This window comes from Monodelphis domestica, chromosome 3 (assembly GCF_027887165.1).
Source record: "Monodelphis domestica isolate mMonDom1 chromosome 3, mMonDom1.pri, whole genome shotgun sequence".
NCBI lineage: Eukaryota > Metazoa > Chordata > Mammalia > Didelphimorphia > Didelphidae > Monodelphis > Monodelphis domestica.
Genome location: NC_077229.1, coordinates 180,279,780 through 180,295,539, shown reverse-complemented (window position 1 = coordinate 180,295,539; position 15,760 = coordinate 180,279,780). Strand labels below are relative to the sequence as shown.

Here is a 15,760-nt window from a genome sequence, read left to right as displayed (position 1 = left end):
TCAATATGTAAATTGTTTATGATTAGCCTTGGGTCTTCAAAAATTCCTCATAGGTTCCTGTATTGATTTATCAGGATACTTAATATTGTTTCTTTTAAGAAAACTTCTGTTTTCTTTGGAAACTTTGGAAGTTAAAAATCCTCATTAGTTTTTAAAATACTGACTATTTATCAAATTTATTTTCTGACAAATAAGCCAATAATAACTCGAGTCACAAAAGATTTTTCTAAGTGGAAAAATTCTATAATATATATATATGTATATATATATATATATATATACTCTAAAGAAACATCCTTTATTCTAGCATCATATTTCCTTCTGGAAATTTAATTATGTTGAGAGGTGAAACATAAATTTGTATAAAGCAAAATTTCAAAAACTTTGAATCATTTTTATTTAGAAGAATATGCATGAAAAAGATTATTTTTTACATATTCCTAACAAGAGGAGCAAACTGATACTTCAAGCAGCAGGAACAACATAATTAAAATAGAATTCCAACTTTGTATTAATAGAGTGATATACTAATTAAAATCAACATCAACTGAACTTTCTATTTACACCAGTTCAGACAGCCCAATCGATTTCAGAGGCATATGTGACTCTTCGAGCTTCTGTCATCCAGGTGTCATTTCTGAAAGAGCACATGTGCACTGAACAGTTGGCGAAGAAAGAAAAAGATGACTGTAAATGTATGTGCAGATACAATCTATGATGAAGTAAAATATGCTTGTAGAAAAAGTATCATTTTCTTCTAAAACACAAAATTTCCTGGGACTTTTCCTCCAATCATATAGGTATGAATGCAATTGGAGTAAGTGTCTGTAAATAAGAATAAATTTTAATTTAGAATTTCATGCTATGCTATTGGAAAGAAATAAAGGATTTGCTATTCAGAAAATAATTCTGATTCAGTCAATTGTATTGGGAAATTGGAGTAGACTTCTCAATAAGAGAACTCACTGGTTTTATAGCTAAGCAGTGTCAGTGGAGAAAACTTGTCTTTTCTACATTAGAAACAAAAATAGGAACAGCAACAACAACTTGCAAAAATGTCCATCCGACTTGACATAGTCCACTGCAAGGTGAAGATCTTTGTTTGATACTCATTTAAAGCTTTAAAATGTCCCCCAAATGAGTCAGAACAGCTGAAAGATTCTGAGAGTTTAATGCTTTGAAAAACTTAAGAAAATTGTTGGTGCCAGCATTCTCAAGTAGTTATTCAAGGCATTTGTTTTTCCAAAAAGGGATTGAGACTCAATGATCAATGCACTGCTAATTTCCATTCAGCTCCAGGGCAGGGTCAACCTCAGTAGATAATTTGAGATAAAAAAAAGCATAGAAAGCCAGCAGTAGTACCAATATAGCTGCAAGGAGAAGGCCAACTTCCTAGAGAAAAGAGAAAAAAGAACAGACTTATAAACAATAAATAGAATCAGTTTTAACATTAATGAAACTGGGTCAATCCAACTTATTTGGGTATACCAACTGAAACTAGGTTCTGCATTCTATCTTTACCCTTTTTGAATGGAAGGCAAGTGATAAAGCCATCTTTTGTAGGTTTCACCTTAGCGTTTTCAGAAGATGGAAAGTATTCGAATGGGTGGGCTGGGTTACTAATAATTACTAGTATCTTTTTAATTTAATGTCTGCTATTATGTAAAGAATGAAAAGCACAAGAACTTCTTAGTTAAATTCCATTTCAAAACTATCCAACTACAACAAAATAATGTGGTTTGGGTTTCCAAGGTACTGTATCCTATTGCAATACTCCTCCCCTAATGAGTATCGGTAAATCTATTTATTAGCTACAGTATATAATTAATTTCATTATTTGAAACCTATTTATTATGTGAGAATCATTCCATCTTATTGGTCAGTAGCCTTTGTACCATGATTGATGATGACTTATAGCTCATCCTTTTAAAAAGTAGTCAGACTTTTACTATACAAACTCAAAACTCCATAGTTTATCACATTGTGTAAACAAAAGTAAGATATACTATTTTCTTAAATGTGGCACAAACCGATTCAATATAATACAGGTCCCAAACATCCTGGGAGCCAGAGAAAAGTAATTAGGATAGTTTATTATGTGATTGATATGAATTACAGCCATCATTTACATGGAGAATAATTGTAATAACAGTGATTATAATGATTTATATAAATTTTCTGTAGCGATGCAAACTATGTTTTAGTAAAGCAAGAAAGTATATTTATTCTCCCTACATGACCACAAATTTGAAGGCCTCTTCTGAAGATTAACTCATCATTAGACAAAATATAAAAAGAAGGCAAATAGTTCCATCTTGAAATTCTAAAGGGGTTAAAACTCCTTTGGGGTTTATCACTAATAAATCATGTCTACAATTTAGAATTCTTTTCTGAAGATGTGGCCATTTGCATTTTCATAAATACAGATTTTCCTCCTAAAATGTTAGCTCAATAGTGTAACAGATGCCATAAACAAACTTCAAATATATTAAAATAAATTTTATTCATTGTCAAACATAGATTTCCTTTACCTTAATGTCAGAATTACAAATGCATATTTACTGTAGTTACTACATTTATTTTGGGTTATCAAAATAAATTTCAATCAAAATAATATCGTGATTGAAAAGTTAATATGTGATTTTATAAGATGATTTTTAGAAACAATATTTAATTTACTAATATAATATGCCAAATGAAAATTCATTTTTCTTTGTTACCTTTGGAGTACTTTGGCATCTCAAAAGGGCATGGCAGCATCAGACAGGTTTCATTTATTTTCGTGTATCCACAGCTGTGCTCCCAGACCCATCTGGTTACACAGCTACTAATTTTAAGAGGATGTAATAAACAAGTGACACACAACTCTGAAAGCTCCATCTGCTCTGTGTAGTGGACAACAAAACTGCTCAACAGCTTCTATTCACACTGATGGAGCCCAGGACTAAAGTTTTCACTTGCTTGGAGGCCATGACATCTCCCTTCACTGATAAGCAATTGTGTTGTTCCTCATGACTGCCTTTTAAAAATGTCTTCCCAACATGTGCAACAAAGATCTGTGATGGAAATATTCTCAGGTGTGGAGGAGAAAGCAGGATCAAAGACATGAACTGTCTTAGGAATGTTCATCCTGATAATGAAGACCCTGATCTTTCTATCAGAGCATCACAGAGGGATATAAAATACCTACATAGGTATACGGAGCAAAGAATGCATACATGTGCCTCTATCCACCTCTCTCTGTGCATCTACGCGTCTATATCAGTCAAATTCTGATGCTTACTACTTGTGTGGTCTTAGACAAATCATTTGGTTCATTTGGCACAAGGTGCTAATCTTTAAAATGAAGGGATTATACTAGATAATTTCTAAGGTCACTTAAGTTCCTTTATAGACCCTGAGGTGCTAAGAATTGATAGAGCACTGGATGTGGAGTCAGGAAAACCTGAGTTCAAACTGGCGACCTTGGACAAGGCTTCAGTTTCTACAGTTGTGAAATGAAGGGACTAAAGACATTCTAAATTCTCTTATAGGTCAAAATCAGTGATCTCATGACTCCTTCTGATTCTATACTTAGAGACTACATCTGCACAAATAAGGGGGTATCTGAGAAGTGTGGCAAGCAGGGATAATAAACCTAATTCAAATCTAGTTCTCACCATTTTGTTATGAAATTAGCACCATGGAGGCTAATGTTTTGAGGAGAAAGTAGTTTGATAAATTGGCACATGAATGCCTCTGAGCACACTAGGTTAAGGAGTTATAATTTGGGGGCCTATAGGCATTAAAAGTTATTCAAGACTAATGTCTTTAGGATTACACCACAATGAGAGTTTCAGAGAGACATTTCAAGGTCCAGAGCTTCAAAGACTTAACTTCAAGCCTGCTATTTCAGAGGGTTAGAAGAATCTGGCTATTATTTGAATACTGCTTTACTTGGATGCCTTATTAATGCAAGTGGAAATTTTTAATCTTATCTGGAGTAGAAAGAGGTCCTAAGAACCTCAGAGACAGGAAAATCTGGAATCAATTCCAGTTTATGACACATACTGGTTGTTTGACCCTAGGAAAGTCTCTTCACCTGAATATGTGTATGTGTGTATGTGCGTGTGTGTGTGTGTGTGTATGTGTGTATGTATATATGTATATATATATATATATATATATATATATATATATATATATATATATATAGAGAGAGAGAGAGAGAGAGAGAGAGAGAGAGAGAGAGAGAGAGAGAGAGAGAGAGAGAATTTCTTCACTGGGAATTCCCTATTTTGATAAAAAAAAAAAGCATAGGTCCAGAGCAAATTTTTATAGTAGGCTAACTTGAAACTTTTGAATGCAAAAGGTTAAATTTACATTTTTCTTCATCTTAATAAAAGTAAACATATGGATGAATGAGTAATTGAATTCCTTAAAAATAGCTATGATTCCATTTTAGCCACATTTTAATTTTTGGCTCAAAATCTTCTAATTAAAAAGCAATCAAAATGTAAACACCAGTTGCAAAGATATTTCTGACATTCCTTTTTTATTGGGTCATAACTTTAGATACTTTATTATACTGAAATTCATTTCTTAAAAAAATATAATATAGGGGGCAGCTGGGTGGCTCAGTGGATTGAGAGCCAGGCCTAGAAATGGGAGGTCCTGGGTTCAAATCTGGCCTCAGACACTTCCCAGCTGTGTGACTCTGGGCAAGTCACTTAACCCCCATTGCCTGGCCCAATACACAATATTGATTCCAAGACGGAAGGTAAGGGTTTAAAAAAAGATAACATAAATCTAACTTCTCATTTGAAAAGTAATTATTTTAGCAAAATAAATAGCATATCTCCACACCAAACTATAAATCATTAATTCTACTAGTAGTTACATGAATGTAAATAAGAGTCAATGATAATGTTTAATAAAAATACTAATAAATTTAAATAAGGGCCAAAAAACTTATACCAGATTATGAGATACTTCGGTGTAATCGATAATAAACATTTACTGGTATACTTACAACACACTAGAAACTATGTTAAATACTTGGGGGGGGGAGAGAGAGAGAGAGAGAGAGAGAGAGAGAGAGAGAGAGAAAGAGTGAGAGAGAGAGAGAGAGAGAGAGAGAGAGAGAGAGAGAGAGAGAGAGAGAGAGAGAATGGCAAAGAGAAAAGAAGGAAAAGAGGAGAAAAGATAGACAGACAGAAACAGAAAGTATAAAGTCCTTCTGTAGAAGGTTGTTTTTAAGATGATTCCTGAATTAAATCAGAGAACCTAAGACTGAGTTGGAATATAGAGTGCCTGAATATATATTCAAGGAACAACATGTAGGCCAGGATCCCAAGTAGACAATGTGTGCAGGGAAGCAAGTTTAAGAAAGTTGGAAAGAGAGAAGGATGTAGGCTGTGAAATGCTAAGCAGAGGACATTTCTATATACTGTTCATATTTGGATCTCCTTTGACACCTAGCATCATGCCTTGCATGTAGTAGTTGGTAAATAAATGTTAAATAAATGATTCCAAAAAGATATTTAAGATCATTTCATCTGTGAAAGAAGATTATAGTTCCTAGGAACTAGCAATGGCCAAAGCAAACATTTTATCATCCGACAATATGTGCAAGCTTAAAAATATTTTAGAAGACATCATTAAAATTCATTTTCAAGAACAAGTTGTAAAAGGATAAAATATGACGTGATTATGGTCATTCTGGTTCAAATAGATAAGAATAAAAACTTTTGATGCTTATTAGTCCTTAGCTGCTTTGCTGACATTATCAACGTGGATAAAATCACTCATTGGGGAAATTAAAAAGCGTTAAATGGCAATAGCTGCAAGAAACTTGGTTACTTTAAATCCTATGTTGAAATGACAAGGCAATCAAAGTTTGACAGGACAACCTAATTAGTATGCCAGTTTTGAAATGCAGAATACCTCCAGGGGTCTGATTCTAAAAAAAGTTTCACATCATTTTAATGGGCTATTCACATCAGTTTTCGAGCAAAGTAAACAATTTTTAAACATTAAATCCTTTGTTTTCCACAGGTTGGCAAATCAAAATGACATGCTAATTTATTAAACAGGGGACTCATAATGCTCTAGTTTTTAAACTCTTTTATGACTACTTTATATTTTATATAAAGTCCAGGATCCATTTTTCCCATAAAAAGACAAATATGTTTCATACTGTTCTTTAAATGGCATCAAGCATTTGCAATTGCCAGAGTTTGTTCTCAGCTCACTTTGAAGAAACATCATTATTGCCTTAAAATTTAAAAATAAATTCCCAATGAATATTTGAGTTATTTTAACTTAAATAGATTATATGCCACTAAATGCATGAATTATTTTCCATAATTTAAATATATGATAACTCTTTAACTATACTAAGAAACACGAAGGTTTTGTTTCTCCAAAATGGCATCCCTTCAAATTAAGGACTATCTAATAAAATATATAATGGAGAGCTTTATTATTGTCCAGTACTTAGGACAGAGTCTGCTACGAAGAAGGCTTGTGAATTGCTGATTGGAGGAGGGATACTCATCTGTAAGGGATCATCAACAAACATAATAATGAGAGATCTTTAAAAAATGAACTTGGATCTGAATTTTTTTTAAAAGTTGAATATTGTTTTTTAGAAAGGGCATGCCATGGAAATAACTTTTTAAAAAGGGGAGTGAAACTTCACATAATAGAAATCAAAGAGAGGCTTCAAAAGGTTAATCATCTATCTTTTAAACAAAAAGGCAATCTCCTTTTTCTCATTAAAAACTGACACACAGCAATAACGGAGGAGATTATGTTGTGAAAACATTCTGCAGCACAAGGCAATGCTTGATCAAGATCAGCAATCAGGAGCGAAAAGAAAGCCCTGTTTCGTGATTATAATAGCAAATTCTGGAAGACAACCAAATATATCATCTGGCAGCTCAACAGCTGTTACAGCCTGGTAGTAATACCTTGGCATTTGCTATAAGCTATAATGTGGAAAAATTGATTTTTCATATGCCAGAAACAAGAAAACATTCTCCTTTTTAACATTTTTGAAATTTCTTTAAATAAAACATCTATATTGAGCAATTTTTATTTTGTATGTTTAACAGTACAATTGCCAAGTTAAAATGAATCATTAATAGAGAAACTGACAAATATATTAAAAAGAGAAAATGACAATAAGGGAAATAAATGAATTTTTGTTAAACCACAATATTATACTTAACCCAAGTAGGTTGGGTTGCATAGCTCAGATTCATATCTGTTAACATGTTCAACTTCATATATGATTTCTAAACAGTTAAAAAGTAAAAAAAAAAAAACAAATCCTGAGGCTAAATCTAGGATGTTTTGGGGAATCGCAAGAAAAGGTGTAGGAATCTGTTATTAAAAATAGTAATGAGTCTCACAATGGCAAATACATTTTTACAGATTAATTATCCAAATAGAGAGAGTAAGATTTGGATTTCAAACAACTATTACAAATAATTTCTTGAAAACTTAAGGAGTGACTAATATTGTACAAATCATTGGTGTCTGAAGTATGTAAATAGTTGCTAAATAGGAAATAAATTATAATTCTCCAGGTATTGCTACATTTTATTAGTTTAATTAAAAAAATACATCTTTCATTTAAGGTTATAGAACACTTAAAACCCTTTTTGGTCTTTCTCCATTACTCAAAGATCAGGAGATGTTTTAAATTAAATAAATGTAGTCTTTTATCCATATTTTAGATCCTGACATTCCACATAATGTTTGAAATAAATATGTTCAGAAATCAGCCTTTACTTGGTTCATTGAAAGCAAGATAGAACAAGATGAGAGAGACACACACAAACAGAATTCTGAATGGACATTCAGCAAATTCATAAAGTTATATTTACTTTTATGCCAATTGCTGCTTTCTTGGCTTCTGCTTTTAACTTGGCTGCCCTTAGAACAGGTCTATTTTTCTTGTAGTCTTGTTTACCTAAGGTAAAATAGTTTAAGAAAATAAGTTATGATTCCAATTTACTCATGAACAATAGTTAATTAAAGAATTCTTTAACAGATTTAAATAGGTACAATGTGACTGAAAACAGCAGAGAAGCAAGACTGTATATTTTTTACCTTCTGCCTTAGGATCACTATTGTGGATTGGTTCTAAGGCAAAAGAGCAGTAAGGGCTAGGCAGTAGGAACTAAGTGACTTGCCCAGGGTTACACAGCTAGGAAGTGTCTGGGGTCACATTAGACCTCCCATCTCTAGGCCTGGCTTTCAATCCACTGTGCCACTCAGCTGCCCCTAGAACTGTACATTTCAAAAGGCATTTGATCATAAGTAGGAGATCTAGATTCTAGTCCTGATCTGGGTATTCTATAGTTCTGAATCTGGATAAGTTACTTAGCCTCAGATTCTTCATATGAAAGAAAGGTTTGAAGCAGTTGTCTGAGGTCACTTTAAATGATCTATAAGTCTATCAACAGAATCAGAATTCTATTTACACAGAACTTACAAAACTTTCCTCAGTAATAAGGAAAGTATTTAATGAATTCCCTATTATGAAATAAATATGGTCCTTCTACCCAAACCAGGGAGGGATAAAGTAAATAAACTATAGTCCAATTTCATTAATGGCTATTTAGGTAAAAATGTCAAATACCATCTTAGCTGAGAGATTAAAGCAATATACTATCAAAATATTAATTAAAGAAAAGTATTTCAGAGATGCAAGACTTATTTAATATTAAAAGAATGAGTAGTATAATTAGCCATATGTACAATATAAAAATCACATGATTAAATTAATAAATGTGAAAAATATCTTTGACAAAAAGTACCCACTTATGTAAAAAAATCTAATGACTAAGTATTGAGAGGACTTTTAAAAATAATATTTAAAAATTATTTAACATATCAGAAACATATCAGAAAGTGCTGGCATTATTTTCAATAAGAAATTCAGAGCTATGCAATAATAAATAACATCAAAGATGAGATAAAACTATGCCTATTTATAGATGATGATAATATTTTTATTAGGTTAATCCCAAAGAGGCTGCTCAGAAACTTAAGAAATATGACTGATAGTTTCAATAAAAAGCAGGAAACAAAATACATTCTGCCAAATCATCAACATTTCCACATAGCACTAATAAAATTAATGAGGAAATTATAGAAAAAATTCAATTCAAAGTAATTACAAATTTCCTAACATATCCTAGTAGACTATTAATAATAGTTGTACTGTTAGTAATGTTAGCCAATATTTATATATCACTTTAAGGTTTGCAGGTGTTGTATAGTTGTTTCAGTTGGGTTTGACTCTTTCTTACTCCACTTAGGGTTTTCTTGACAAACAGACAAGAAGTGTTTGCCCTTTTCTTCTTTAACTCATTTTACAGAAGAGGAAATCTAGGAAAACAGGATTAAGTGACTTGCCCAAGCTCACTCTAGTAAGTGTCTGAGGAGAGAACTGAACTCAGGAAGATGTCTCTTCCTCACTAAGGTCCAGCATTCTATCTAATGTGCCACCCAGCTTCAAGCACTTAATAAGTGTTACCTCAATTTGATCCTTACAAAAAGTGAACAGGAAGAAACTAAGTCAGATAAAGACTAAGTGACTTCTCAATGTTCACAACTTGTTTACAGATAGTGTTTGAGGAAGGATTAGAATAAACTTGGGACTTCATGAGTACCATTCCAACATTCAACTTTCAAGTCTAGTTTTTATACTTAGTATTTATAAAAGTACACACTCAATAATTATACAAATCCTACAAAACATTATTCTGAGAGTAGGGGTAGAGCCAAGATTGGTGGGATAAAGGTAGGGACTTATTGAGCTCTCCCAAATTCCCTCCCAAAGAATTTTAAAATAATGCTTTAAATGAATTCTGAAGAGGCAGAAAAACAAAAAAAAATATGGGACAAAACAATTTCCTATCTAAGACAACTTAGGTCAGCAAGAAATGTGTGTCTCACTAAAGTGAGAAAGAAGCATCATCCATCACAGGCTGCACCTGACCAAGTCAGCAGCAAAGCTGGGAGATGGAAGAATCAGTTGTGGGATATCCCAGAGCTCTTTGGCCACACACAGTAAGGGGGTTAGATGATAAGGCTGAAGGAAATTACAACGGAGCCTTTGTTGTCACTAGATGGAGGACTCTGTTATATAATTTATACAAGGTTCTGTGTTACAATCTCAAGGTGAAGAGGAGAGTCTCTTGTTAAAGTTCTAGGGTGAAAAAGTGCTTTGTGTTTGCTCACAGACCAGAAAACAGGTCCAGATATCAGTGACCACACCTCTCACATACCACTTTGAAGAATTGAAAACTTATAGACACTTAAAACTTGCTCTAGAAATGGCAATATGAAAATATTGAAATGTGGGATAATATCCCCTCCATCTTAGGAACAAAGCTTGATATTAATATAAAGTTAGACATCAAGAAATATGATAGGAAAATGAGAAAACAAAAAAAATGAAAATGATGATAGAAATTTACTGTGATGAAAGGGGAAATGAAAAAACAAACTATGAAGATAATTTTGTCATCTGCAAAGCCTCAAAGGAAAAAATGTGACTTAGTGTTGGGCTGAAAAAGAATTCCTAGAAAAGTTCAAAAAGGATTTAAAAAATCAATAAGACAGTTATGGAATAATTGGGAAAAGAAATGATAGTGATACAAGGAAATAATAATAATAAAAGAATCAACAGCTTGGTAAAGTAGGCGCAAAAATATACTAAAGAATTACTTAAAAAGTAAAATTGGCCAAATGAAAGATGATCAAAAATTCATTGAAGAAAACAATTTATTAAAAAGTATAATTGCCCAAATGGAAAAGGAGGTACAAAAGCTAATGGAAGAATACAATTTTTTAAAAATAAAAATGGGCAAGTAGAAGCTAATGATTCAATGAGACATCAAGAAATGATAGAACAAAATCAATAGATTAAAAAAAATATGAAATATCTCATTGGAAAAACAACTGACCTGGAAAATAGATTAAGCAGAGATAATTTAAGATTCACTTATTGAAGCCATGAACAAAAAATAAACCTAAATATCTTACTTAAAAATTATCAAGGGAAATTGCACTATTATCATAGAGTCAAAGGATAAAATAGAAACAGAAAGGATCCACTGATCCCAAAATGAAAACTCCAAGGAATATTATAGCCAATTCTAGAGCTCCTAGGTCAAGGTGAAAAGGTGAATATTGAATGAAATAGAATATTTCCAAGCATTCCTGATGAAAAGACCAGGGTTAAGTAAAAAATGTGACTTTCAAACAAAGAAAAGCATAAAAGGACAAACAGGAAAGAGGAACCATAAGGGATTCAATAAGGTTAAGCTGTGTACATTGCTGTATGGAAAGATACTTGTAACTTCTAAGAACTTAATCATTATTAGGGCATATAAACGAGGTACACAGAAAAAGAAGTCATGGATGTGAGTTGACTATGACAGGATAATATCTAAAAATAATATTAAGAAGCAAAAGGGATGCACTGGGAGAAGGCGAAAGGGAGAGGTGAAACAGAGTAAATTATCTCACATAAAAGAAGCCCTCCAAAGCTTATAGATTGAAGGGGCTAGTAGAATGTGGGGAGATGTGCAGTGGACAATGCTTGAACCTTTCTGTCTCAACTGGCTCAGAGAGAATACCTTACACACCCAATGGGGTACAGAAATATCTTACCCTACAGTGATGTAAGAGGGGACAAGGAAAAGAAAAAGGGTTGAGGACAGATTGAGAGAGTAGAGGTTAGAACTGAAACATATCTGAGAGCGATCGGATGAAAGGAGAAAGAGAGAAAAAGAAGTGACAGAAGGAAAATAGGATAGTGGGAAATATACATTAATCATAAGTGTGAAAAAATACAGTAAATCTCTCTAATAAAGACCTCATTTTTCAAATATACACAGAAATGAGTCAAATTTATAAAAATACAAGTCACACTCCAAATGATAAATGGTCAAAGAATATGAACTGGAAGTTTTCAGAAAAAGAAATCACATCTCTCTATAATCATATGAAAATCATCTAGATCATTATTAACTAGAGAAATATCAATTAGTACAAATCTGAGGTTTCACTGGCCCATTGGCCAATATGGCAGAAAAGGAAAATGACAAATGTTAGAGGGGATGTAAAAAATTGAGATAATAATGCACTGTTGGTGGACCAGTTTCCAAATATTCTGGAAAAAATTTGAATCTATGCCCAAATAACTATGAAACTGTGCATGCTCTTTGATGCAGCAATAACATAACTATGTCTGTATCCCAAAGAGATTTTACAAAAAGAATAAGGACTTATATGTATACAAATATTGCTATCATCCCTTTTTTGTGATAGCAAAGAATTGGAGGTCTAAGAATATCCAATAATTAAGGGATGGTTGAACAAGTTGTATATGATTGTAAAGGAACTGATGGAGCCTGAATATAGATTGAAGCATATTTTTAAACTTTATTTTACTTTATCTTACTTTTTAGTCTGCATTCTCTTTCACAATATGACTAATATAGAAATATGTTTTACATGACTAGATATGCTATAAACTATATCAAATTACTTGCCTTCTCATGAATAAGAAGGGAGAGTAGAGAGAAGGAAAATTTGGAATAAAAATTAAAAAATAATAAATGTTGAGATTGTTTTTTACATGTAATTAGAAAAGTAAAATACAAAAATAATTATTTTCAGAAATAAAGAAAAACAACATAGTTGGAGACATATTCATCATTCATTGCTAGGATGGGTATACCAATTTTTTTAAAATAATATTTTTTTTTCCTCATTTGAATGTAAAACCATTTTTAGATAGTTAAAAAAAAAAAGATTTGAGTTCCAATTCTCTCCCTCTTTCCCACCTTTTCTCTCTCACTTCCTCCCACTCTTCTTCCCTCTCCAAGACAGTAAGTAATCTAATAAAGATTTTACATGTGCAATCATATAAAAAATTTTCCACATTAGTCATTTTGAGGAAGATATCTCAAAAAAAGAAGTAGAAATGAAGTGAAATATAGTATGCTTCAGTCTGCATTTAAACTTCATCAATTCTTTCTCAAAAGACAGATATCATTTTTCATCATGAGTCTTTGGGATTACCTTGGATCACTGTATTGTGGAAAATAACAAGATCATTCACATTTTTTTTTTGTCAAAAAACACTGCTGTCTACAATGTTCTTCTGTGTACAATGTTCTTCTGGTTCTGCTCACTTCATTTTGCATAAGTTCGTGTAAGTCTTTCCATATTTTTCTCAAATCATTTTATTTTATCACAGTCATATATACCATATTTTTTCAGTTACTCCGCAACTGATGGACAACTCCCCAATTTCCAATTCTTTGTCAACACAAAAAAGCTGCAGTAAATATTTTTGTACAAAGAGGCTTTCTCTTTTCCCTTTTTTACCTCTTTGGGCTATATATCAAGGAATTAAAGGATAAAATGGTATGCATTATTTTAAAGTCTTTTGAGTATAGTTCTAACTTGTTCTTCCAAATGGCTGGATCAACTCACAAATCCACCAATGGTGTATTAGTGTCCAATTTTCTTGCATCCCCTCCAACAGTTATCATTTTTCTTTTCTGTCATATTAGTCTAATAGGTATGAAGTGGTGCCTCAGAGTTATTTTAGATTCATATCAATATATTTTTTAAATGAGAATTAACAACTAATATAGTTTTCACATTTTGTAGTAGGAAATACTAATCAAACTTTCAAAGCATTTTTTATAAACCTTGCCAAAATAAATAAATGTATTTGGATTAACAATACTGTGAAATAATGAAAACAAGGAGGAATTACTAGTTCTAAAACCATATTAGGAAGCAGAAGCAATAAAAAATGTTAGATATAACCAGAGTAAGAAGTTTAGTTAATTAAGAAAGCAAGGTGGTATAACGGATCATTTCAGAGTTAGTCAGGAATACCTGAGTTCGAATCCTGCCTCAGACATTTAATAGACATGTAATCCCAGGCAAATCACTTAACTTCTGCCTTCCTCAGTTTTCTCATCTTTAAAATGACAATAATAATAGCAAATACCTCTCAAGATTGCTGTGATAATAAAATGAGATCATTTTTATAGAACATTTTGCAAACTTTCAAGTGTTATATCAATGCTAGTTAGGAACAGTATTTAACAAATCCAAGATTACATCTCAAAAAATTGAAAACTATAAGTATATGAAAGTATATAAGTAAATTATAGCAAACTATAAGCATGTGAAAGAATGCATGAGGTCAATAATAAGAGATATGCAAATAAACACATACTTGAAGTTTTTCCTCATGCTCAATATATTGGGAAAGATGACAAAATATTGGAATAATTGACATTAGAAAATTCTGGAAAGGCCCATTTAATGTATTGTTTATGGAGCTATAAATGAGTAAAACTATTATGAAAAGCAATTTGTTATGCACATGAGTGGAGGTAATGTTCATACCTCTGAAATGGATAAAACTTTTAGTCTCGCTTCTAACTCAGAGATTCTACTACTAGGCATATACCACAATGTAGATGACTGATAAAAAGAAAAGTTCCGTATACACATTTTTGTAGCAGTACTTTTTGTGGTTGATAGCAAAGAATTAATCACAAAAATATTAATTTGGGAATGGCTAAAGAAATTAGCAAACATGATCAAACAAATTGTGGTTCAGGAAATAGAATAACACTATTATAAGAAATGCTGCTATAAGAAATGATGAGGATGATAAACAGAGAGAAATATAGAAAAATTCTATGAATTTATATAAAGCAATAAGAGGAGTCAGGAAAACAATATAAATAATGACTAAACAATATAAATAGAAAGAACCATAAAATATATATGTTTAGAAAACATTATTAATTATAAAGAGCAAGCTTAGCTACAAAGAAAAGAAATGAGAAAAGGCACTTCCTCTGACTCTTTCTTTCAGAAGTGGGAGGGCTATGGGTATAGAAGAATGTATATAATATTGGCTTTTGAGGTATTGATCAGTATTGCTGATTTTTTCCTTTTATTCTCTCTTTTTTTCTTTACCCTTACCCCTGCCCCCAAAAGTCTTTGTAATAAGGGATGATTCTCGGAAGGGGAAAAGAGGGAATCTAAGTGGCATAAGAACAAAAGACAGCAATAAAAATCTACTTTTAAACAAGCCTAAAAACACAAACTTCTGGAGAAAGGACTCCATATGACAAGAACTGTGGATGGTGGTGAAATGTATCAGTTTAAAATTTTTCTTCATGTACCACAACAAGTTTCTAATGTATAAATGACAAAAATAAGAATGACTACATCATTTAATTGGCACTGTGTGCACAGGAGGTACTTAATAAATGTTTTTGGTTTTTTTTATTAGTGAGAGATAGAAGTGTGAACCCATTGCTGCATCCTACACAAACTTAGGCCTACCCCTGTGTGCTTAAGAAGGTTCTTCTTGTCCTAATGAAGAGGTTCTGTGTTTTGGAATCCTTTACACATTACCCTCATGGCCAGACTCATCGGCAGTATCCACAGATTTCTCTCTAAATCTTGCTCTATACATCTGGCCTGGAAAAATGAAGGCTTTTTTCTTGACTCTCTTCATCAGGATTCAATCTGTGGTATTTTCTAGGTTTGACTGTAGGAGTTGTTATAGTTGGAGGAATGGGGTAAATGTGCAAATCATTGTACTTCTTCCTTCAATTCCACCATCTTGGTTCCCAATAGTCATGTACTGATTTAATTATAAATTTGTTTCAATAGTTTTGGAAAACAGTATAGAGCTATTTGAACT

General features: G+C 32.3%; 1 protein-coding gene across 10 annotated transcripts in view; it reads right to left on the bottom strand.

Moving 5' to 3' along the window:
* Positions 1-373: 373 nt before the first annotated feature.
* The window catches only part of TRIQK (triple QxxK/R motif containing), a 172,003-nt gene continuing 156,616 nt past the window's right edge, over positions 374-15,760 (bottom strand). For all 10 annotated transcript variants that reach the window (XM_007488104.3, XM_056823325.1, XM_007488102.3 and 7 more), the window contains 2 exons: positions 7,875-7,960; positions 374-1,392 (listed from right to left, as the gene is read on the bottom strand). In XM_007488104.3, coding sequence (XP_007488166.1) covers positions 1,279-1,392; positions 7,875-7,960 — 200 coding nt within the window. In that variant the 3' untranslated portion in view covers positions 374-1,278. The remainder of the gene's footprint in view (positions 1,393-7,874; positions 7,961-15,760) is intronic.